This window comes from Chelmon rostratus, chromosome 12 (genome assembly GCF_017976325.1).
Source record: "Chelmon rostratus isolate fCheRos1 chromosome 12, fCheRos1.pri, whole genome shotgun sequence".
NCBI lineage: Eukaryota > Metazoa > Chordata > Actinopteri > Chaetodontiformes > Chaetodontidae > Chelmon > Chelmon rostratus.
This window is the reverse complement of record NC_055669.1, coordinates 22659809-22685795: the sequence shown is the minus strand read 5'-3', so window position 1 is coordinate 22685795 and position 25987 is coordinate 22659809. Positions and strand designations below refer to the sequence as shown.

Genomic DNA, 25987 nt, shown 5'->3' with positions numbered 1-25987 from the left:
AACGTTCTGCTCTAAGTGTGTTATAGCGCCAACATCTTGGACCCGTTATTGTCGATGGCAAGCGATGCTGCTGATTCAGAAATGTCAACTTTTTGTTCCTTGTGTTAACCTGGATGCCTAAAATATAAAAAGCAGAGGAAGACAGTTTTTTTCTAAATTTACCCTCCATAAGACGTTGAGGCTGACAGAAAGACAAAATACGGTGCGTTTGTTTTTGTGCCGAGGAGGAAGGTGCGGCGGTTTAATATTCAGGAGAGCTCTCTGTTCTACACAGCCGGGGTCAGTTTCGAGGTTCAGCGGCCGCAGAGTCCAGCAGGTATTCAACATTTAGCTCCGTTTTCCTCTGAGCCGTCTGTGTTTGTGCTCCGCTGGCCACGCTGTCAGGGACGTCCACTCTTAAATGCCAAAGCTCCGCTGAGGAAAACTGGCCCCCGTGTTTTTAAACTCTCTCGCTCGGTGGAGTGTTACCTCAGCGAGGATGTGCTCTCACCACACATTATCTCCTCGGGGATTACAGCACTCGGTATTGGAGAGCCGTCCCTCTCGTTTCACCTCTTCAGACTACTGTAATTCAGCTGCTTTTCACGCTGAGGGCTCCCCCACCACCCGCAGTAACAAGGGATGAAGACCATCAGGAGGAGCTCCGGAGGACCGCATAGCCAGATCACATTTAAAACAGAGGAATTAAATATGCATGAAGCTCAAAGCCACTCTGTTACTCACTGCAGAATTATTAAAGATTTACTCTTAAGTGTAATATGACTGTATTTAAGGATGCTCAGTGATAACTGCTGGAACAAACTGTCCGAAATTGACTTCAGACTCAGATAAATATGATATAATATCAGATAATTTCATCATCAAAGAGAAACTACTGAGAACCACGGCGTCACTGAGGCGAAGCTGGAGGCGCTCTGATGTTGTTAGACTAAATAGTCAGCAACTTTAAATCTCAGTATATGCATGTATGAAACCTTTAAAGGAACTAAGTGCAACATTTAACATCAGTACATCATTACCAACTACACTGGGACATGATATAATTAATAGAGTTGGGAATTGAATTTAATGATATTGCTGTTTAAATTGCAATTATGTAATGACTACCAACTAAAACTGAAGATTTGGAAAAATATTGACAGGAACTGACCTTTTCTTGGTACTGATGCCATTGTGGTTACTGTTGGAAATGCTCAGCGTAATGGCTTCAGGTGTTGCTGGGCTTCAAAATGCAGGCAGATCCACTTTGCGAAAAGCTCTGTGGTGTTTTTTTTTTTTATCAAAGTCAATCAAAGCCCAGAAATGTCATTGAAAAAAAAAAAAAGGGTTTTATCAAAAGCAATTCAACATTGTGCCTGCAATAAAAACAACAGCATAAATGTTAAAGCAATTTTCCTCAACATGACGTGTTTAAATACACTTCCCCCAAAAAAACGGTCGTATAGGTAAAATCTCTGCATGCAGAGATTTTAAATTTACACCTGTAGATGACCTCGAGTGTCCATAGTAATTATGGTGGGAACAAAGGATGAAGTCAGGTGATGTAGTACAAAGAGAGATCACATATGGAGGAGGTGGGGTGGATGGACGGGTCAAACAAACAGAAGACTTTCGCTCAGGAGACCGTCATTCCCATGTGAAACCAAGAGTGTCTTATTCAAGCTTACATAATGTAATAACTATGAACGGAACTTAAATTAATGTACATAACTTAATAAACTTAACCCAAACCATGATCTTTTCCTAAACCGAGCCAAGTAGTTTTAGTGCTTAAACCGAACAAAACTGCTGCTATTGCACAACGTTGAATAGTAGTTACCGGAAGTAACTCCAGTTCTACAAAAGGCAAATGTTCTCATGTGCACCTGTTGCTGATACTCTCCAACAACTTGGAAGGTGGGATTTATGTTGATCATCCCTGAATCTTAATGTGGTAGAAAAGTCCTCATGTGTATTTGGAAAATGCTGAATTACTGTAAAACCGCCTGTAAAATATCCCCAAAGGGGCATCGTGACCTTTGACTTTAACATCCTTTGAGAAGGTTCAGACTCTCTAGTCAAGAAGATTGGAAAACCTTGAGGTGTCCCAATTTCTTGCTCTGATGGAAAGTGGTTTAAAATGGATTTTTGGTGTTTTGAGGAGAAGACAAAAACATTTCAAAACATTGATTTGTCGGGATTTAGATATCAGAGACCGCAGATAGAAGGAGAATGAACCACAGTTTGCCTGGTGGACACAAACTTCAATTAGCAGAGGTGATAATGTGTTTATATCTTTTTGCACGGCCCCCATATGGCCAAAATGTCTCAATGCTGGTTTCAACATCACCTAAACACATGTATACACAGTGTTTATCCTCTTTAGGCCAGCCAAATCTTTGACCTGTAAGGTATTTTGGGAGTTGTAATCTTATCTTTTCAGAACTGAAGTTAGAAAGGCAGGTCAACAAGTGTCTTATTTATTAATTCTAATCTAAATATCACAGTTGACCTTCTGATTGACACATGTAGTTCTCTCCACTTAATGCGAAAGAGTTTATCCTGCAGAGTTACTCCCTTTTAAAAAGTGAAATCATCAGGCCGTGGTGGATATCAGGAGGCTGATGAAGACCTTGTGCTGTTGAGATGAAGCACACTGATGTTGACAGAGTAATCAAAGCTAAAGCCTCGTTGTGAGAGTTGTGGGACGGGATCGGACTGCTGCGTGAATCATAGTAATTGGCTCTTGTCTCAGAGGTGGAGAACAACATCCATTAACAGAGAGGCTTTAGATGGAGGCAGCGTTAGTTTGGCGTTGGCTTACAGTTTGGCGCTCGAGAGGAAAGCTATGAATATTTACTGAGCTGATGTTCACCAGTCTGTGTGTGTGTGTATGTGGGATACAATTACACTACAGGCTGCATTTCTACTGTTTTAGTATACCATTTATAATGACAAGTGACATATGTGGCTCTGTAAACAGAGCTGCAGTGCCTCATTATACAAGAAATCCTGCCAAAATTTCTTGTAGGCTGTGCTTTTTATTTATTTATTTATTTAATTTAAGAGAATTAAGGGACTGTACAAAAATGATCTGGGTGGGGAGGGCGGCTGAACCTTAATTGTTTATATGCTAATAGTACTATATAGGCTACATATAAGACAGCCCCCCTTTAAAACACTTGTTTTTTGCAAAAGGCTTTTTGAAGACTCACAGTTTCACACAAGTCCTGTTGGGAAAGGTTCCCCGAAGAGGAAGAGAGTCCTCATCTTTGAAGCCCTTTTCTCTTGTCATAATACCGTTAAAGCCCCGCGTAAATCCCACATTTGTGTGGCTTCTGAATCAGACATAAACTCACACACTCTCCTGTCAGGCTCTTGAAAGTGGTTAATGTTATTTTCTCAGCCTGTTAGCATTTTTCTTTTTCTTTTTTCTTTTTTAAATGTCTGCTTGAGCTCCTCATCCTCCTGTTAATTCCTCCATGGCAGCAAAACATGTTACGTGAGCCCTCAGAAACTCCTGCAAGTTAAACTGGGCTAAAGACGCACTTTTAGGAAGGATTTCCTCCAAAAGAAACACGATAAGAAGCCTTGGAGACACTCAGTAGCCTTGCTACAAACAACCTGCATTGCAATACTTTGCATGAGCCGGCGCTACGCTGATAATCTCTCCATTCAAAAAGAATATCTCCTGCTGTGAACACGCAGGAGATATTCAGACAAGTAATTTTCACATGAATCGCAGAATCGCAATTACCAAAATTATGGCAAACAAAGCAAAATAATGTGTCCTGTTGACACAATGTTGTGCCCATTCTTTGTTTTTTAACCAAGAGCCGCCACTTCATTCTGCATCTTACCGCAAAACAGAACTGCAGTAAAATAAAAAGAGAAACAAAAAGCATCGTATAAAGTGAAGGTTGGAGCAGCTGTAGGATCGTGACAAAAGATGTGCTCTCTGGAGAGATAAGCCAATTAAAAGGATAATTATTGCACATTGTGTAAAGTATATGACGTCTTTTATTGCGGGCGATCATCCATAAGGCATTAAAGTGTGAAACATTTTGCTTCTGACAACGCTGATTCGTCTCCATCAGCATCCGGCCTGTAATGAGCCAGCCAGGACGCCATTCATCTCCACAACACGACATGATTACAGCGTTCATTTATGCGTCTTAGCAGAATTACACCATTCATTCATCCAACTGGACATTATTACACTGTTCATTCATCTAATATGGTGCCATTAGAGCCGGAAGACCTGTTTCCACCTGAGGAACATTAGACCTGCTTCTCAGCGATGAGACTCTCTGACACTCGTGTGTTAATATCCACACACTCAATACGAATGATGATGAAGCTGTTTGTCATGCGAATAACTCGTAACTGAGTTTGGTGTTTTGACCTAAAGACATTTGCTTCTCGTTGTGTCCCTGAAATGCATGATGGTCAAGTTAAGTTATAAGCAGCTCTGCATCTCTTCAGTTCTGATCAGGAGAGGTGCAGGGATTTCACCTCTCAGCATCAGCGAGCTCCGCCCAGCTGTTTTTTAAACAAAAATACAATTTTTCGTTCAGACTAAAAGATGGAGAATGATCTGTCTTCTACTGCGTCTGATATTCTGATATCGCTCTGAGGACGCTTTCCTCCTACTGCTTTTATGATTTTGAATCACAAAACTATTTATACTCATGCTGAGAGGAGATATTCCTGTATCAGCCTGCTGTTATGAACTACTTTCTGTTCACTGAGAGAATGGAGCATAATGTCAAAGGCCTATTTCCACTTAGCCGACATTAAACCTGCAGCTCAGTGATAAAACTCCACTCCTCTTCAGCTGCTCAATGGAGTTTATCGAGGCTAAAAAAATGTGAAGCTCCTGCCCCGTTACCTTCAGTAATTCTGCTTCTCTGAACCTCCAAGTGCTGCATCGCTCAGGATAAGTGTTGTGGTGCTTCAGTTCAACCACCCCCACTATTCTGAGCCTCTGCAAAGATGAATGGATGCTGGGCGAAAACTTATTATTGAGCTGAAGGGGAGCAGTTTGAAGCACGTCATTTACTTTTATCAGAAAATAGCGTAAATGAAAAAAGCTAACACTTGCAAACTTACTCAATGCCACATAAATTTAATAATTAAACTTTAATTAAAGTTGAACAAAATTAATTAAAAAAGCTTGAAGTTTGATTCAATGAAGTGTGCAGGCGGCACCTTTTTTCATTAAAACTTTTTAATCCCGAAACTTCATCTTTACTGGAGCTTTTTAGGCGCTAACATGCCTTTGAAACACTGATTTGTTGTTGATTTATGTTGCAGAGCTGCATGTTATTTGTCAGCTGTAATGGTGACATCTAAATTTGAGTCACATTTCTAACATGTGCACATACACAACATCTGTGTGATCCCATAATATATGCTGATATTTGCTGATTGCTTTGGATGAAAACAGATCATTGAACAATTTGCTATGGAGATTTGCATGTCATTTACATACAGATCAACATCTGTAGTGTCTCATCAGCATCAGCCGCAATACAATATTCAATTCCTTTTGCAGCAACACTAAAAGGAGCCAGTGAGAGAGAGGTCAAAGGTCAGAGACACTGGTGTGTTACAATCATAGATTATATTATAGGACATGCACTGATTATCATCAACAGCCAAGCTAAAGGTTTCATTTCCATCTTGTTTTCTTGAATATAAACCCACAACAAAACAACAAAGCTTTTTGGGCAACAAACACCAAACAAAGTGAATTTGAAGTCTGAAGCCCTAACTTGTGCTTTTTTTTTCTGCTTTGTGATCGGTTGACAGAGTTGTGCGACAACACGCTGGTGTCCAATCTGCCGCCATCGTCCTTCAGAAGCTCCTCCCAGCTGTCCAGCAGTCACGCGCCGGTCTTCGCCAAACTCAACAGGAGAGACGGTAGGAAGGGTTTGTGCTGCTGAGGGTGATGATTGGGTCCTAAACACTGGATTTGACTTGAAATACACACATTGATGCAGTGATATGGCTTATTACGATGGTGGTGCAGTGGTTACGCCCGCTGGAATCTGTTCCAGCCCCCCTGCAACCCTCTCAAGGATAAGTGGTTATAGATAACTGATGACTGACATCATCTGCTTGGTATGAAATTTCTGAATTTTGTTGCCAACATGGCTGAAGTGAAGCTGGTTTATGGGTTTCAAACAATTACCAACTTCAGTGTCATTTGCAGTATGCCTGTGTGTCTAGTTTTGGCTCTACTCATATGAGGATAATTGCTAATTTTGATGAAGTATTTGTTATTATCTGTGCATCAAATCCATTTTTCATGCTATTGCTTCAATGATAGGTCATTTCTTTGCATTTTTTTCAATAGCTGACAGAGACAGGTGAGAAAAGTGAGGACAGAGAGAGAGAGGGATGTGACATGCAACAAGATTAAGAAAAAAGGTCTGTGACTGGAATTGAACTGGTGACAATTATATAGTATGAACCTAGTTTAGCAGGACACCCTGAAACTTTGTCAGCTTTTGATATGAAACCTTTTTGTCGCTTTTCAGCTTGTTTGCCTTTGAAAGATAGTTGAAATATTGATAACATCCCCTTTTTATGTGAAACAGTGATTATTCAGGGAGTGGCAGGCTGGCAGGAATCCTTGCTGCTGTTTCAGAGAATTATGCAGCAACTAAATGCAGATTAAAGGTTATCTAAATGTTGCTTTGTCTGTATCAAATGTTTTTAATCAGATCATCTGTTACCGAGGAGCTGCTATGCAGCTCAGTGCCAGTGAGACTTGGTTTAAGCTCAGGACACACATCATGAAAGCTAACAAACAGGAAACTTTTTACTGGCTTCACACAGACAACTCACCAGTGACTACTTTAGAGGGAGACAGAGGATCAGAAAAGTTTCTAAGAGGCACGACAGAATAAAAGAGAGAACAAGCGAAAGCTGCTTTGTCCCGTCATTATTCTCTATAGATGCTGTATGTGTTGGATAAATGTGAATGTTTGTTGATCCAACACGAAAAGCCAGCAGGGAGTCCTATGCTGGATGCTGATGTGAGGCTTTGACAAAATGATCATGGTTTGTTGTGGCGCTTTCTGCAGGGAACGAGCTCCGCTGCTTTATCCCGACATCAAAGCTCAGAATCAGCTGGGGGGGGCGAGGTTTAATCTGGATCTGAATGATTTTCACCACCTGGGAGAGCAAAGGAAGCAGAGCCTGCAGAACACTGCTCAGTCCTCAGCTAGTCTGATGGTTGAGACTTTAGGCAAACAATGTCTTTGGTGCTAAATGCTGCCAGTCTGCTGCCTGTGAACAACCAGGCTCTGAAAAGCTCAACATATGTCATGGACTTATTGTCAGCCGTGGCCTAGAGGTTGGAGAAGCGGCTTGTGACCGGAGGGTCGCAGTTCGATTCCCCCCACCGGACTGGCAGAGAAACTTGGATGTGGTGGAGTATTCACTCCCCCCCTCCCGCTGATGTGCCCTTGAGCAAGGCACTTAACCCCCCAATATGCTCCCCGGGCGCCTGATGTGGCAGCCCACTGCTCCTGTGTGTCTCACTGCATGTTGCATGTGCATGTGTGTGTTTCAGTAAATCAGCGATGGGTGAAATGCAGAGACTAATTTCCCAGTTTGGGATTACTAGAGTGAATAAAATTTAAAATTCAATTTAACATTATCAACACTTTCTGATGGAGTGACATTACTGACTTTTGTATTTTTGGCATTTTTGTATTTTTGTTGGGTTATCAGTGGTTTCACAGTCATGATGAAACATTTTGACTTCTTCCACTCTCTTTAAAAGCATCACTGTTCCTGTTGTAACATACTGATGTGAGAGATGGATCCACAGTCAGGCAACTATAAGTGCGACTATAAAACAGCCCAAATATTCCACAATAACAGAAGATGTCTCTTTAAGTTTGTAAAGCAACCAGTTCTCACTCCCGACTCGCTTGGTCAGGACTCCTTGGTGTCACTTTTTAAGGCACTGGGTATCCCAAGTGCTTATTTTTAAGCAAAACTATGATTTTTTTTGTAAAGCTCAGCAGTTTGGGTGCCTGAACCGAACCAAAGTGCGATCATTTCTCAACGTTAACCACATGTTTATTATTGCTCTCAGCAAGCTTTATTTTGAAAGTACAAGCAGACGATGCTAACCGGACAATTACTGTTTTGAGCCCTGCACATAAAAAATGACACTAAAGGGGGTCCCAGTGCCTTCAAAAGTGACAAGAAGACGTCCTCACTAAATGTCTGAATGTGACAAGTTGACAATGAGAATGTGTTGCTTGCGCGGTGAGAGAAAACAAAGTTGCACCTGGGTTTTGATTGACATTAGCTACGTTAACAGAGGGTTACAACGCGTATGGTGACAAAGACGCAGCACTCACCAGCAACGCTTAGCGTCCAGATGATCTGCTTCCACAAATGGGTTTTTCTGTCTCTGTTATGATCATAAAGCTCAGTGCAGACAGAACAACCTTCTCTACCATTTTTTTGGTTACCATGGTGACGTATGATAAGTCGACCCCCATTGGTTGCTTGAAAAGGAGCGGCAGTAAGGACAGCGGCGCGTTGCTGAAAAGCTCAGATATTTTCAAGTAGAAGCACTCGGAGCGTCCACAGAAAAAGTGCAGCACAGACCAAGAACAGAGCTAAAAACCGAGTATTAGACGTGCATTCATCAGGTGGATCCACACACGCCTTCACATAAATGCTAATTTTGCCCTGCTGGATGTGTAGATAAGCATTTGTTTGCTAACACATTCACCGTATCAGCTGTATAATGTAATAGTTTGCATGTTAACAGGGAATTGCGTTGCCCCAAGTGGCCAAAAAAAAAGAGAAGTAATTCAATATAAATTCAGAATCGTGAGTTTCCAGTCATGTCATTTCCACCATAACAGCTTTACCCTTGATAACCATATCTGTCCTGCGTAGTTTTCCAATCTGCGGTAGGTGGTAGACGTGCTGTTCGTCCTCAGAATGCCTGTGCAAAGAGCAGGCTTCCTCTCATTAATAGTAATCATGTCAATATGAGGAAATGCAGGGATTAGCATCAGCATTTTTCAAATCCAGCTCTAGTTGTTGGCAGATTAGCAGAGCTGTTTGTGTCACATTTTCCTCCCTGGCTGCATTCAGGGTGCAAAGCCGACACGATTCCAGCTGTTTGCTGAGGAAATCGATGAATAAATGAACGTCTCCGTCTCATTTCCATCTCCTGCTGCTGCCACTAACTCTCTGCCTCCTCCAGTTGTTCTCAGAGGAGCAGCTTTGCTTTCAGTTCATTTACTCACTAAATGAGCAGATTATCAGAGCCCTAGAATACCAGCACAGGATAAATGCAGGTATTTCATACATGGGCTTGATTTTTAACATTGGACCGTGACCAGAATTGAGTCATCTACTTCATTTTCATTCAGTTTATGTGCAACCAGGTGATGGATCTCTTCTGGAACTTGTGTAGTCTGACCATAGACTGTATAAAGAGCCGGATGTGTACAGTAACACTATGTGCAGACTGAGACAAACACCTTGAATTAGATTATGCTAAACTTTCCCATTATCTGCAGCACCAGACTGTATTCCAGGTTTGACATAAATTGGTACTGCTGATGCTAACATACTGAAAAGGTGTTGCTGATTTAAGCAAATAATGGGACTGTGTCACGTGGTTACAGACATATTGTGTGTTGGAGGTTAGTCAGGTTTCATATCAGCCACTGGCAGCGGCGCATTAGTCAAATGCTGGTGTAATATTCATAACATGCTCACATGAGGCACAGCAGCAGTGACGGTAGCATGTCCTTAGGAGGCCTGGCGCTAATGGGATAATTTCATCAGCAGCTTAAAACTCTGACAAAACAAAAAGCAGCCAGTGCAGCAACAGTATTTCAACCTGTTTCAAACTGAAATCATCATGAAATATGTGTGTGTATGCTGAAAGAAGTACACAATAATGCAGGTGGCTGCACAAGAATCAAGAAAGAGAAGTCAGAATAATACCTGATTTGCAGTGCTCAAAGGTTGACTTTCTAATTGCAACCATACTGGCAGATATTTTCAAGAAAACACGTCCAGGTGTATCTGTCAAAAGAACAGATCATTTTCTTCTAGATTTATTATTATTACTATTATTATCATTGCCCTGGAAAACAAAAACCAGAGTAGTTTCTACTTATTGTACCATTTTCTAGCACACAAGGTCAGGACACCACAAATAAACATATGGAGTCCAGCCAATGCCCACGTTAACTCACTCCCACTTAATCTTGCTTAAATGTAGAGCAGAGCTGCTGTTTTCTCCATCTGACACTGGCCTTTGTGTAATTGCAGCAGGTTGATACAGTGTCTGCTACCGTTGAGACGTCCACAAATTCCCTCTTTGTTGTTGCTTTTTGCCACATTGTTTCATGACATGCAGCTCAGCAGTGATGAATGTGTTTGTGTGTGGCGTTTGCGGAGACACGCACACACTCTTTTTGTATACATGGCAGATTCTTTTGAAAGGCTACACACTCAATATTTTGTGCATGCACATCATTTTTACATCTGGAAGCCAGAATTGGCTGAAAGGCTGTCAGCCGGCTGATTGGAGATGAATGTCTCATTCAGCGAGAACCTGCAGGATGGATGATTCACTGTTTTGGGCTCATAGCTCTGTTTTGATCCTCAGTCTGTCTTATTCTTCATTTTGATTTCCCTTCTTCACTTTTTATCTGTCATTTCTCCCCCAGTTCTGCTTCTCCTCTCTCTTTCCATTTGTCTTCCTTCCTTTCAATTATCATCGTTTAAATGATCGTCTGCTCGTCTGCACAGTGTTCTGTTGTAATTATAACTTTCACTCCATCCACAGTCACATTTTCTTGGTGAGAACTAATTAACCAACTCTGTCTTCTTGCCAAATGTTAATAGCAGTCTTCATGTTGAAACGTTATCGTTTCTCAGGCAATGTTGACAATTGCATATCAGTGGCGCTGCTGTGATTGTGCTGGAATGGACTTTTAAAAGACATATTGTGCCACAGTAACCACTTTTTAATGAGTGACACTTAAAAGTGGACCTAAACTTTAACTGGAAGCTGTTCTGGTTGTCTGTATGGATTTACATGTGTGTGTTCAGCGTGTGCTTTATTGTAGAGCTCCAATGTTACGCTTGAAAGTCGAGTGGAAACATGCTTCACTTTGCCGACAGGAGACGTCCGGTGTTTTCCAGCCTCCTGCTGCCTCGGGCCCATTAGGCTCTCTGTCCGTCTGACATGTTATCATGCTGCTGATATTTCCATCCGGGCCTGCTATTCTCATGCAAATTATGAGCTCTCGCTCCAGGCCTGCTTTAAATAGTCTGCCTGTTACCTGTCTCTATCCCGCCTGGTCACTTTCCTACCTGCCTCTCGCTGCAAGGGCTCACCTCTTCCTCTGCCTGCCCGGCCTTTTCAGTTCTGCTTGACTCTTCATTTCACTCCTCAGTCTCTGTTCGTTCATGCCAGTCCTCCGTAGCTGTTAGGTGGAATTTCGGTGCATTATTAATGATTGAGCAGTCCTTTCTTTACTCATCCGTCCATCTGTTTGTTATAGTGAAGCCGCTGTCCAGAGTGGACTCGTGTCAAGCTTGGTCTCCCTTCAGCAGGAAAGCAGAAGGAGAGCTGTGCAGCCTGACCGGCTCTCATTCTCACCTGTTACAGACGCTACTGTACCCGCACTGCTCTAATAACCAGAGACAACGGAGAGAGGGACAAATTGAGTTGGTTTCAGGTATCAGAGTCCTTAAAGGTGAACTGCAGTACTGAAGTATCAGGGATGAGAAAGGTGATTAACCCGCCTCAAGTTGGGTTATGCTGTTTTATACAATTTTGCTTCGCTGTTTTATGAGACAGAATTTGCCTTAATCTTCCAAAATCAATTAAAAGTATACCCTACTGTATTATTATGGCTGGGATGATATGCTTATCTCCTGATTGATGGGTTTAACCCAAGAATATTTGGCATCCGAGAATGGATTCTACATGAATTGCGATTTGCTATTATGACTTTTTAGCAATGTGAAGTCAGCAGCTGTGAGGAAATACATGACTCTAAGTATGAGCACTCATGTTGTTTTATGGGTAGCATGTAAAGTAAAATGGATAATTTGTGAAGATAATATTATTGTGATTGCGATAGTAATTTCCATAGCGCGTTTATGGTAATTCCCATTTTGTGTTACCATCAAGCTAATGGACTGAGCACATGATTCAGGAATCAACTGAATCAATTTTTATTATGTTATCAGATGAACATCAACTATGTGCTGATGGGACTTATTAGGGGGGAGCAATAAAGCTTGCTCATTATTTCCCAATAATAGTTTGATCATTTGCGGGAAATTATCTGGACAGAAATCTGATTTGGCATAAAATTATAGGGAGAATAGAGAGAATATTCAATAAATACACTTCAAATGAATGAATTCCAATAAATTACTTTGAACCTAGAAGGATGTTTTAGCCTGTGAACATGCAATAATGTGAAATTTGTTCTAGAAACGCATATAATTTAACAAAAATTTAGAATATTGGTGGCAAATGACGCTCATTGAATCATCCATTCTTTTTCCTGCATGCTGGTAACAGCTTGTCAGCGATGCTGTCTCATTTCCACACATCCACTTTCCAGAAAAACGTGTATTGAATGTTCTAAAGTTGTAAGGATGTTGGACTTGAAGGGTGATTTGTATTCTTGTGTGGCTGTGCCTTCAGCGTAGGAAGTGATTTGTAGTTCGGCGTTGGATCTCACCAATGCAACACTAGATAGATGTGTTGTACATGATTGTGTTGCATGATTGTGCATGTATACGCCCCAAAAGTACATTTATAGTCTTTCATTCGTTGAAGTCATCATTACTGAGCACTTGATGCCATCAGTTATCTCCACTGGCATCAGAAACTTGTTGGGAAGAACACAAGCAGTGCAAGTCTCCAGATTTCTGTCTCTGCTATTGGCTGCATAACCTACTGCTGTCACAGTTCAAGATGCAGACAGGGAAAAGGACCCAAATGCAGACACACTGGGTGAATTAAAGGAATTTCAGGCTGTCAGCAGGTTTAAGCTGGAAGGCTGGTCAAAGATAGGCAGAAGGCCTTTGAACACACATGAAGGCAGGAGAACACGCAGAAATGGCTCAATATGATGGCGGCACGGCAACAGTGACATCAAGAGAACCTGGTATTTGTACCAAGACTTAATAAGGTAACAGGGCACAGGTGTGGCTCAATGTGGAAATGAGGGACAGGTGTGCAGGTGACTGGAAAAGAAACTCTGAGGGCATCTGGTGTGGAATGATAAGATCTTGAGAGAGCCATAATAGATGCAGGGAAATGACAGAGAGACATATGTTGGGACTGCATATGTTGCTATAGCGTGAGGCACTAAAGTATAGATCTGCTTCCTTTCTTCCTAGAAATATAAAGCAGAGTTTTTATGTTGTTTTGAAAGGTGACGTCAAACCATGTTAACGTCTAAATAAAAACAAATTCAAAATGGAAGAGATGGCTCTAGAACAGCTGTGCAGTCAGAGAAGTAATGGTTTGACAGTTGCTCGCAAGTTTTTGTCTGGTGGCTTAACAAAGCTGCTTGGTATCAATCGTACAGTAGTGACATTATTGTTGGTGAAATCAGATGTGACTAAGCCTTTACACAACAGTAGCCTGTATGACTAAATCCACAAATTAAAAAACTTCAATACAAATAAAAAGCTGTTTAATCGCTGAGTGAGAACCCGCTCCCTGACCGGTAAAGTCAAAGCAGAGGAGAGTTAGGCGTTCGGATTGGACGGTAGCTTCATTTCTCAGCGGATGGTTAGAGTCGGTTCCTTGACACCAGGGGAGAAAGAAACCAGGGAGATCTCTTTGATTTAAAGTGACAGCCGTGACAGGAAGTGTTCGGACCATTAGCCATCAGTCTGCTGCTGTTTCAATTATATCTGACGGGGTGGACACAGTAAATCTTTGTAAGGCCCCTCGCTCTCTTCGTCGTTTCCCTCTGATCTCTTTCTCTCTTCTTCTGCAGTATAATCTTCATGAGTAAAGGTCAGAGTGTCTGCTCTTTTCTCTTCTTCCGTCGCTGGGCACATCTGTTAGTCAATGCTTATTAGCTTTGGCCTTTAGCTCGTTAAAGATCAGGCTCCACCAGCCACCAGAGCGACCCAGATTCATTTTCACTGCGGAGCTTTTTTTTTCGACCTGCCGCCGCATGCTGTTAAGAGTTATTTCAGAATCATAAGAAGAAGAGTGATTTAACCTTAATCAGAAAACCAAACTAAAATTCAGCCTTTTGCCACCATTAGATGCCAGTACCTTAGATGTAGTAAACCACCAAACCCTGAGATGTAAACTGCCTCCTCTTCATTTTTTTTAAATGTGATTTTTATTTGATTTGTTGCCCCTGTCTTGATTGGACACCTCAAAACCTCAGGAAACATAGAAGAAAAGAAGCAAACGAAGTGAACCTGAACCTGTGGCTGTGCTTTATATAATGTACTCTCCATCTCTGCTCATGTCCTCATTAAGTGATCCCACACAATATTTACTTTTAAAAAAACTTTTTCTTGACAAATACAACAAAGGATTTCTTCGGTTTGCAGTCGGGAGGTCACCATCTTGTTTTCTAGCGTGCATGTGTGAAACGTGTCTTCTTAGACAGATTCCTGATTGGACTATGTATAGACCCAGCTGTGAAGTCTGAACAGTGGTCGACACTCCTCAGTGGTGTGGGAACGCTTGGAAGGAAAAAGAGCTGTTTGCTTTTTTCTCATCATTCAGTCCGTGGAAGGTGTCGGGCCTCATCAAAGATGTGGCTTGTCATCTATTCTGTTGGGGAATTTGGTGACCTCAGGACTGTATCTCTGCTTTTTGCCAGTATATTGTTTTTTGGCTTCCATGTGAATCAGTTGGGATGGGTGCCAGCACCTGAGGCTACAGTGCTCTACTGGAATATGTACTGATTGAGGCATTGAGAATCATGGTGAAGAGGAAGCTGAGCTAGAAGGGGAAACGCTCTAATTTACCAGCTATATGATGTTCAGTGCATCCTCTGGAAAATATCTATGACATCAGCAGTATGGCTGACTGCTTGACCAAACAAATAACATGAAAGTGTTACAGCTGACTCTTTTCTATGGATTTGTGTGGCAAAGAGGCTCTACAGGCTCACAGGCATCAGTTTTGACTTCAGCTCTATTGAACAGATCAGCACTGTCCTCTGGAGGCGTAGGATAAATTCTGTTGGTAGCTTTGTTTCAAAACGCTTGCTGCTGCTACGACACAAAGCAGACAACAGAGGGGTATCATGAGGACAACTGACATTTATACTGTTTGTTGTCTTGGAAAGCATTTAATGCTTTCTAAGAACGCATAGACTCCCAGCGATGGCGTGTGTGTGCTCTCGACTCCTTGCTCTATCCTCTGTATTAGTGGTTGTGTATGTTTATCTTTATTTGTGTGTGTGTGTGTGCCTCTGTGTGTGTGTGTGTGTGTGTGTTTGTTGGAAAGTGCTTTGTCAGGCCAAAGCAACGCCTCGGAGCTCAAACGCCAGATGGACGATTCTGAAGGAGGAGGCTGCTGACCAGTGTCCCACTGAGCACACACACACACACAAACACCTACACACAAACACCTACACACACACACAAACACCTACATCTACACCCACCCACACACACACACACACACACACACACACACACACACACACACACTTCAGCCTGTTTACATTACTTGACGGGACATTACATAGACTCAGTGAGAAAGAAGAAGTACTCTCTCCCAAGTCCCTCAGGTGACTGACATTAACAATAACAAATGATAGAGTACGAAAAAAATTAACGCGTCACAACACCACCCTCCAGCAGGCAAGGAAAAACCTCCAAAAACCCTTGGGAAGACCTACACAAGAAGGACCCTCTTCCAAGCCATACATATGGTGTCAGACGTTAACAATAACGAGACATGTATAAGTAAAGCAATTAAAAAATTAACAAACTAAACTCCACTAAACCTCCAAAGAAACCACATGGGTGAGGTAAAATAGGAGGTTCCCTTGGGAAGAATTGCACAAGAAGGACCTTCTTCCAAGGCTTGCAGTTGTCTTGACATTATCAAAAATAGAATGAATCAGAGTAAAATCATGAAACAAAAAAATGCGTGTCATGACACCACCCTCCAGTGGGCAAGGAAAAACCTCCAAAACCCCCATGGGTGAGGTAAAGTAGGAAGAGCCCTTGGGAAGAATTACACATGACAGACCTTCTTCCAAGGCTTACAGGTATCAGACATTAACAATAACGAGACATGTAAAAGTTAAAAAAGTAAAAAAAACAACAACAGAAACATGTCACAAAACCAACCGTCCTCCAGTGGGCAAGGAAAAACCTCCAAAACCCCCATTACTGATGTAAAGTTTTGAAGTTCCCTCGGGAAGAATTCAACAAGAGAGACCCTCTTCCACGGTTTGCACGTGTCTTGACATTAATAATAATGGAAAGGATCAATGAAACAAGAATGCTTGTAATGACACCACCCTCTGGGTGGACAAGGGAAAACATGTAAAAATCCCAGTAGTGAGGTAAACTTGCAGGTGTCATGACATAAACAATGACAGAAAGTTTCACAAAAAATAAATGAAACAAAAATGCATGTGTCACAACACCACCCTCCAGTGGGCAAGGAAAAATACACCCCAAAACCACATTAGTGAGATGAATTTGTGTGTTCCTTTGGGGAGATTTCCACAAGAAGGGCCCTCTTCCTAGGCTTGCACAGGTCTCGACATTCACAATAACAAATAAATGCAGAAAAACAGATTAAAAAAAAACAATAAAAATTAAACATCACAACACAACATCAACCTCCAATGGGCCTTTAGTGAGGTCTCAAGTAACTAAAAACTGGCCAAGAAGGACCCTCGTTAAAGGCATCCAGGTGTCCGACATTAACAATGACAAAACAAAAGAAAAAAGTAAAGAAAAACAATTTAAAAAAGCAAATAATGTAAAACAGTTAATGACACCAACCTCCAATGGGGCAAAGAAAAACCTCCAAAACCCCCATTAAGGGTTTAAAATTGAAAGTTCCCTTGGGAAGAACTGCACAAGAAGGCCCCTCTTCCAAGGCATGCAGGTGTCTGACATTAACGATAGCAAGTCATTGTTTTCTCTCCGAAATTAAAACCACATCCCGTCCAGTCTTTTGCATTTCGCTCCTGGAGCTGTATCTGACTGTGTGTTCACTCAATGCAGCGTGTAGTATCAGGCCTGGAAGGGCTCTAGAGTGTTGATGATGCATCAAAGGCCTGACAGAATACCATGACATACACACACACACACACACACACACACACACACACACACACACACACACACACACTCATATTCTTTCTCTTGTAGCTGTTGTCTCTATTTAAAAATACAAACAAATTTAATGACAATCAATAACACCACAGTGTTTATTGAAAGACACATTGTTACTAGTATAATTAGCAGCTAGACAATACTATAGAAAAAAAAACTACACTTTTAAAATAAATTATCTGCATGTTTCATCAAACCCCCTTTCCATTTTCTCAGCCTATTGACCTAGAGTGCAACCGATCAATATGTCACAACTCTGCTCTTTATTCGTGAAATGTAATACGGGAAAGGATACAGACCTGCAGGGGTACTGTAAAACTAATCAATGCTTGGCACCACCAGCTCCTATTGATGATATTCAATATAGCAAAAGATCCAGACATGAAAACAAACTGTTCATCTAATCAATAGATCATGCCACAGCTTCTTGGGAAAGGATGCAAATGGTCTGCTGTTCTGTGAGGCAAATCAATGCAGCTTCTCATTGATGATGTAATCAGGGGCTACACAGTGATGTGTGGTGTTTGTCATGAACTAGATCGAGTAAAACCTCTCAGCCCTGAGGTCAAAGAAGATATAAGTGAGGGATCTCACCATGAGGAAGGAAATGTTTCAGTGATCGAAGTGACCAAAAACATGCTTCTTTTGGTCTTTTGGTCCAGACTGACATATCTCATCAACTACTGGATGGATTGCAGTGAAATTTTCCACAGACATTAACATCCACCTCAGGATGAATTACACTGACTCTGGTGATCCTCTGACTATTTGAATTTTATTCATGACCAGATAAATGCAAGTAATGCAGATTCAAATACAAATGCAAAATAAGGACATTTCCATTAGCCTCACTTGTACTTTGGGTTCAGGGCTAATTAGAGAATTTGAGCATGCTAGCACGCTAAAATAATTACGGTCAACAAGGTAGGTGTTTTATTGCCTAAAGATCAGCATTATAGCATTATCTTTACGGCCGTGTTCGTGTGGCAGGGTTAGCATGAAGGTTAAAGAATTGTTGTGCCTCAGTTGAGCCTCACAGAGCCGCTAGCGTGACTGTGAACTCTCTAGTTCGTTGTCTTTTATTTTTATATTAGCCATTCACGTGCTTTTCAATGCATCCATCCCAACTAATGAAAGAAAATGTTTATTTAATGACCTAATATCATTTATTATCTTTGTCTTATTTATACATTTTCTGTTTGTGGCGCAAGGAGGGGGAGTGTTGGTGAGGGAAACATTTTGTGTTTTACACAAAGGTGAGGGAAACATTTTGTGTTTTACACATCAGCAATCAAAGTGTATTACACTTGTTAGATTCAATTGCCTTTATTAGAAAACTCCTGCAGTGTCTAGGAATGAAACAAATCATCTCTTCCAGCAAAACTAGCAAAACACATGAAAATATATAACACAGTGGACTGTAATAAATCAATCTTTTCTTTAATTTTCTCTCCCTGCAGGAGCTGGAGGTTGGTCTCCTCTCACCTCGGACAGGTATCAGTGGTTGGAGGTCGACCTGGGCGAGCGGACCAAGATCACTGCCGTCGCTACTCAGGGTCGCTACGGCAGCTCCGATTGGCTGACGTCGTACCTGCTGATGTTCAGCGACACGGGACACAACTGGAAGCAGTACAGACAGGAGGACAGTATCGGGGTGAGTCCATACTGAAGTACATCTGTGAGTCTGTAAAGTAAGTCTGATTATTGCAGCCAGTGTTGTTGTAGGACATCGGGGGGCCCTTAAACTGAAAACAGCACAGTCCAGTGACAAAACTGAACAATGCTGCATTTTTTGTTGTTGAAGGCATCTGCTTGAGGGCCAGAATGTGCTAAAGCAGTCATTTTCTGGAAATGGATGAACAGGCTGCTTTTTTTGTTTAGCGCTGTTGTCTAAAATAATCTAATACAAGGGCAATTCAACTACCATAGAAAGTCCCAAATTAATGAAATCAAGTAATGTTTCATTATATAGCAGTAAATCACAAATTTGTGAAGGCTTTTAAATTATTGCTGGCATTCAGAACAGGTTCCAGCCATTAGCTGTAGCTCAGTGAAACTCTCTCAAACTAACCAAATACAAAACATACAAACTCATTTGCATCTTATACGCATTTTATACATAATTTGTCATAATTGTCACTGTATTTAAACAAAATATGGTTTTCTCAGCCACTCTGACATGTAAATTAATTAATATATTATCACAATAATCCCTTGACAGACCATGGATTTAATAACCTCTAAACTGCATGCATTGTCTTTTAGCTTGTCACACTGGCAGAAAGACATTATAGGTATGACTTATGTGTAATTCCCTTTAAGGCAATACATTTTCACAGGACTCTATAGATGGGGCCAAACAGAAGACAATTAACCCATTAAAAACAACGAGAAAAAAGGCTACAGTGGTATGAAACGGCACCATCTTACAGCAGTCCACAAACAGTACCGTACAGCACCAGGTAATCAATGTGAACACCTGTCAGGTTCATTACAGCTAATTTTCCTGGAATACCACAGTCATGTTTACAGTGAACATGGTGTTTAGCAGCACTGGTCTGCAGGGATCAGTCCATCCTGAGGAGATAATCACAGTCATCAGGAGCCTTTGACTCATCATTAATAATGGATGAACCAATGAAAGGGCTCTGCTGACTGTGCGGACCTGTTGCCAAAACACTTAAGCTGCTGTTGACGGACACAGAGCAGGGCAGAGAGGCAGCAGAGAGGCAGCAGAGAGACACTTTTCCTGGCTGAGAGCATGCATTGAAGCCTGGAGCACTGAAATCAATGAGGAAAAATTCCTGAGCCAAAGCTGTGGTGCTTTTAAAATCATGTTCAATCCCTTTATATTTTTACTTTGAAGAACAGCTGTATCTGAAAAACAAAGTGTAGAGACAACAATTTGCTTTTTTAAGGTTGTTATGTGTAGAAATATTTCTAGGGTTTTGTGCTAAATAATTGAGATGTAACTTAGAGGTGCTGGTGCACAGATCTTGTTACCTTTGAACAAAGGCTACCTGTATTGCCTCAGCCTTTATGCTAAGCTAAGTTAGCCAGCTGCTGGAAGAAGGTCTGACTTCATACTTGTCGTACAGTGATGAGAGCGATCTATCCTCTCATTCACTCTCAGCAATAAAAGCAAAACATATTCCCCGAAATATCACATTTTTCCTTCAAGACTGCCTCTATTTTTAGGCTGCACTGCATCATTTTGCTAGCTTCCTAATCACCGATCCCAACAAAGTCTATTCAAAATAGAGGTGATGCACACAAAAAGATGCAAATGTAATTCATTTTATTCAATTTACTTCTTTTCTAGTCTTTTTTTGCACAAAGAGTCAAGGACAACTGAACTGATTCAGCTAGCTCAGGGGTCTCCAACCTTTACCAGTCAAAGAGCCATTTGGACCAGTTTCCCACAGTAAAGAAAGCACTGGGAGCCGCAAACCCTTTTGACGTTTAAAATAAAACAACGCTGCATATAAAGTTTTTTCCCCTTTATGCAAACAAACTCTAATGTGCTGCATTTCTGAAATCAATGAACGACTGCAGAGAAAACGAAATGACATTTCTGCGTGCAATAAAAACATTTTGAACTCGTTGGGTTGAAATTTACTTTGAAGTAAAATACTCAGTGTCTATTTGAGTCCTTCTTGTATTTATGAAAAAAGTTCTCCACCAAAAATACATCCACCCTCAGCGTGCCGTCAGTCTTTTACTGGCGCGTGCAGTCAGCTGTCTACCTGAATAATAAAAGGACTATTTCACTGAACAATGAAAACATATGAATATGTGCTAAATAATAGGCAATTAAAATATTAATCAAACGTGGTTCATGTGATTTCTGCTCTTGAACCTCAGCGCTGTGCGCCGTCACCTGCATCTTTACGCAGGATCGTAAGCTGTCATCTGTGAGCGCGCGCAGTGTTTGGTTCAAAACGAACGAACTAAATAAAATACATTTTAATTAAATGCTCATTAATTATTTTCTGGAGCCGCATCAGAGGGATGAAAGAGCCGCATGTGGCTCCGGAGCCGCGGGTTGCCGACCCCTGAGCTAGCTCAACAGCTAACAACATACATACTTACATACATAGTTCAAAGAACCTCATAGAAAGAATATAAACCTAGCCTACCAAAGCAGCATTACATTATCATAAATAGAAGTCACAAATGGAATAATGTTCATGGTTTCATACATCACGTAGGCTATTTTGACTGTAAACTGTACAGTCAGAAGCTCATCTGTGTGGAGCTGGTTAATGAAGAAGTCAGTCGGATGGACAACAGAGGGGGCTTCACCTCCCACCTCCTGGCAGACACACACTCCCCTTCAGTGTTTTGCCATCGCATGTGTTGTGTTGAACCTGTATTTGTCCCGCTTTGTGTTTGAAGCAAACACAGTGATGAATTGTGTCAGCACAAAGATCCAGATTTTAACAGTTTCTCACCTGCATGCTGGTAGTGAGTTTATACCAAATCAAGCAGTGCAACAAATATAGAAAAACACCCACTAAACCCACTGTGAGCATGGACGCTCATGGAGGGCGAAACCACCTTTGTTACCGCGGTGCAGAGAGGAGGTTTTGATTCGAAGTAGAGACAGTTTCCTCGTATGGAGAGAATCCAGCTAATCTCAGCGCTGAGGATCTTCTCTGAAAGAGCAGAGAGGCTTCTCGCAGCTTAAAAACAGGTTGATCCGACGCTCTACATAAACTGAGCACAATCCCGGTCGCATTTCAAAGCGTTTCTCAACCTCTGTGCATCAGACAGCCGAGCTTACGGAGTCTGTCAGAGGAGGAAGTTGTTGGATCAACCTACTAAGCTTCTGGAAGAAGAGAAGAGAGGAACAAGACCTGAAGCGTTTTTTTTTTTCTTTTTGTTAAGTTTGAGGGGCAAATAATGATGAGAGGAGTAATACAATGATAATATTACTTTTTTAATGTTTTGAGAGGAAAAAATGCTTGCGAACTGAGTGAAGGATGAGATGCACATTAATATCAACATGAGACAAACAAGACATTTAGCTCATTAATGCATCTGCTGTGTGAATTCACCACTCTGAAACATTATGTATGGCAGTTAACGCAGGTGTGAAGACAGGACGCTGAGCTCTGTGGGAGACATTCAGCTCCCTCCTTCCTGTTTCTCCAGCTCCCTGTCTTTCAAACTCTTCGAGAGACTCAGGTCATTTTTCCACAAGTTAATGGGATGCTGTTTTCTCGCCAGTTTGCTGAGCCGACGGCTCTTCTGGTTCATCAGCTTTGAGGAAAAGCTGCGTTCAGCTGCTTGGTCTAAAAAAAAAAGCTGGCACGTGAGTGTAATTGACTCACAGCTGTACAGTACATTCACATATGTACAGTACACACACACACACACACACCAACCAAATATTTGCTGGTTCTGTGATTTTAATATGCTGCCGTGTGTCTGCTGCTCTGTGTGTGTTATTTGTGTATTTGTTCCTTGTGACTGAAAGAGGAACTTAAGTTTTTAATGCAAATTGAAATACAAAACACACACACACACACACACACACACACCTAACCTTAACCTTAAGTCTTCATCCTAAAATTTAATGATTTACATTATGAGGACTTTCATTCTGTCCCCACAACATGAGTACTACATGGCCACACACACAGGACATAACATACACTATGCCAAGACTATTATACTACAACACGTCTCTCTTCATCTTATGAGGAGATCCGAGTCCGCTCTCTCATGATTACAGAGGAATTAATAAGTTAATTATGTGTCTAAGCTTTTATTCAGCAGTGGGAGAGCCAGTTAACCGGCATGTCAACTTGAAGGGAGGATGTAATTAGGATAGATGTCCAGATGGGAGAGATGGAAAGAGATGAAAAGAGCTATCCATCAGGCGTTCAGCCATGAGTCAGGAAGTAGACAGACTGAGCCGTTCACTCTTCATATTTCACGTTTTGCTGTAAATGTTTGTTAATCCAGAGGAAATAAGGTAGTTTGAACATATATGATTTATACAAAATACCAACAAGAAGAGTATTTGTACAGTTCACCTGTTTAGCTATATGGTGGTGGCAGATGCAAATATTCAATTTTACTTCTTTTGATACACATTTTCCAATTGTGCATTAAAAATGTTGGAAATTTATAATAAAAAAATTGGAAAGATCACAGAAAGCTTGGCTGAGGTGGAAACGGTGGATTGATAAAACCAAAGCACAACTTAAACAATAAATCATGATGTACATGAAACATGTGACTTTAATGTCCACTGCAGAGACAAAAAGAGACAAAAACATCACATTTGAACATGAACCAGTTTTTTAAGTGTGCATCTGTGGTGGTTTAGAAGAACTGACTGGAGAATTAGCGCCACCAACTGTTTGTCTTGATCAACTCCTAATAGTCACACAAATGGGAGGAAACACACTTTCATTTGCTGATTTTCTGGAAACTCTGCACAAACACCATTAATAAACTTCGATTTCGTTTTTGCTGGTAAAAGTGAAGTGTGGTCAGCTGGCGTGTTTTCATTGTGTCTGTGTGTTTTCAGTCTTTTCCAGGTAACAGTAATGCAGACAGTGTGGTTCAGTACAAACTGCAGCAGCCGGCGATCGCTCGCTTCCTCCGCCTCATTCCTCTGGACTGGAACCCCAGTGGGAGGATTGGACTCCGGCTGGAGACCTACGGATGTCCTTACAGTAAGTCTGTTTCACCAGCTATCTGCAGCTTAGAGGGTGAAAATCCTCCTCGCGTACACACTGATATTGCCTCAAAGAGAGCAAACTAACCTGACGAGGGGAGGAGCTGCAGGTGGAGATACTGGTGGAGAAGCTCAGGTGATGGGAGTAAAACAGGAGGGCAGGGAAGGAGCTACTAATCTAAAAATACCATTATAATGTTCAAGCTTTAAGGCCGACCTATGGGAACTTGTTTGTGAGCAGGCGCTTTCTTCTTTATCTGGTGGACTTTTAATTGGTTTCCAGATTGTTTTCACTCCCACTCTAAGTATAAAGCGATGTACCGTATCCTCTGAATACTTTCTAATCATCATAAAGTGACGTTATTTTTATATTTTTCACACTTATTATTTTATGTACACCTGTTGTGTTAATTCTTTACCTGTTGTTAACACATCACCATCACACCTCGTGTTTTTCATATTTCAAACACCAAGAAAGACAAAGGCTTCCTCCCAGCTGTTGTCTCCCTCTTTTGATTCTCACCTCAACACTGATGATCATCATGTTTCACACTCTTCTCTGAGAAAGCAGGAAAACATATTGTGTTCACAGTTTCACTGGTTTCATTTGCATTGTCTGTATTTCGCAGCAGATTTGCTGTATTAACTCTGCCATCAGCACAATAAAAACATCACAAAGTGTTTGTACAGACAAAAAAAAAACAAGATCTTACTCCTTCACCTGCTGTTTTCCATGTTTCACAACAGATTTTTATTTTGATGTTTTATTATGTATAGTTTGCTCTTTATAGTCTTATTTCAGAATTTTTCACTTATTTCACAGTGTGTAATGCTAAAGGGAAAATTAACACATCTCCCGTCACTCACTTTAGCAATGAAAACACACTGTCAGTTTAATTTGCTGTTCGTAGATTAAAGCCTTTTTCTGTAGAGAACGCCACAAATTAACTGCACAAAAGTATTAAATGCAGCAGTGTTGCTACATGACAGGACAAGATGCTGCTGAGTGTGTGTTAGAGCCGTTCATGTACCCTCATGCCTGTTATGGCAGGTCAGGGGACACGGCAGAAACAAGCCCAGACCCGCTGACCTGCGCTGGTCGTTGTAGTCTAATGTCATAAAATCTATAGAGACATAGGTTGAGTCAAACCAGCCCCGTCTCCGAGGAAATAGGTTTATATATCACTAAATGGTTTTCCAATTACTCTGTGCTGGCAAATGGAATTGCTGCCTGGATTATGTTCAGAGGCGTTTTTCTGAGTGAATGAATGGTTACATCAACCATTAACCACAGGGACGTGGTTTGCGTCCCAAGTCCTGTCTGTTGTTCAGTTTGGGCAGCAGATGAACTTTGGTTGGTTTTAAACTTAATCAAGCACCTAAACATAACCATAAAAAGTCTGATAATGCTGTTGTCGCTACGAGTAGATGACTGGATATTTGAATGGAAAACAAATGATATGTATTAGAATGTAAACATGTTTATGGCTAATGAACAACAGTTCGTCTTTATGTAAAGTTAATTGCAGTCATGCCTGCAGTACACCTGTGTTAATTATAATACATTACATTACATTGTATTTGCTGTTGCAAATGAGTTTTATACAAACCTAATTACAAGGAGACGCAGTTGGACAAACAAATAATCATGAAAATCACGCTAGTTAAACAGCTCATCATCAAAGGCCACCTCCGTCGTCTTGTAAGCAAGAAATTGTGTCGTTATGCTGACTGCTAACGTGGCCAAAGCACCAAGCATAGGAGTGGGTGGCATGTAAACAATAAGGTGCTTCAGCACAGTGCTGTTTAGCTGCTGCCATGTGGGACATTGCTCGTTATGATTGGCTGAACCTTTCTCATCGCAAGAAAACAGGAGAAAATTGACCAAACATTATTTTGTATTTCTATTATAACATTAAGTGATAGTGGTGTAAC

At 41.2% G+C, this 25987-nt stretch overlaps 1 protein-coding gene across 1 annotated transcript in view; it reads left to right on the top strand.

Annotated features, from left to right (window-relative positions):
• Nucleotides 1-25987, top strand: part of LOC121614460 (contactin-associated protein-like 4) — a 93305-nt gene that overhangs the window by 18628 nt on the left and 48690 nt on the right. Inside the window, exons 2-4 of the mRNA XM_041948322.1 lie at nt 5794-5904; nt 18819-19012; nt 23903-24050. Coding sequence (XP_041804256.1) covers nt 5794-5904; nt 18819-19012; nt 23903-24050 — 453 coding nt within the window. The remainder of the gene's footprint in view (nt 1-5793; nt 5905-18818; nt 19013-23902; nt 24051-25987) is intronic.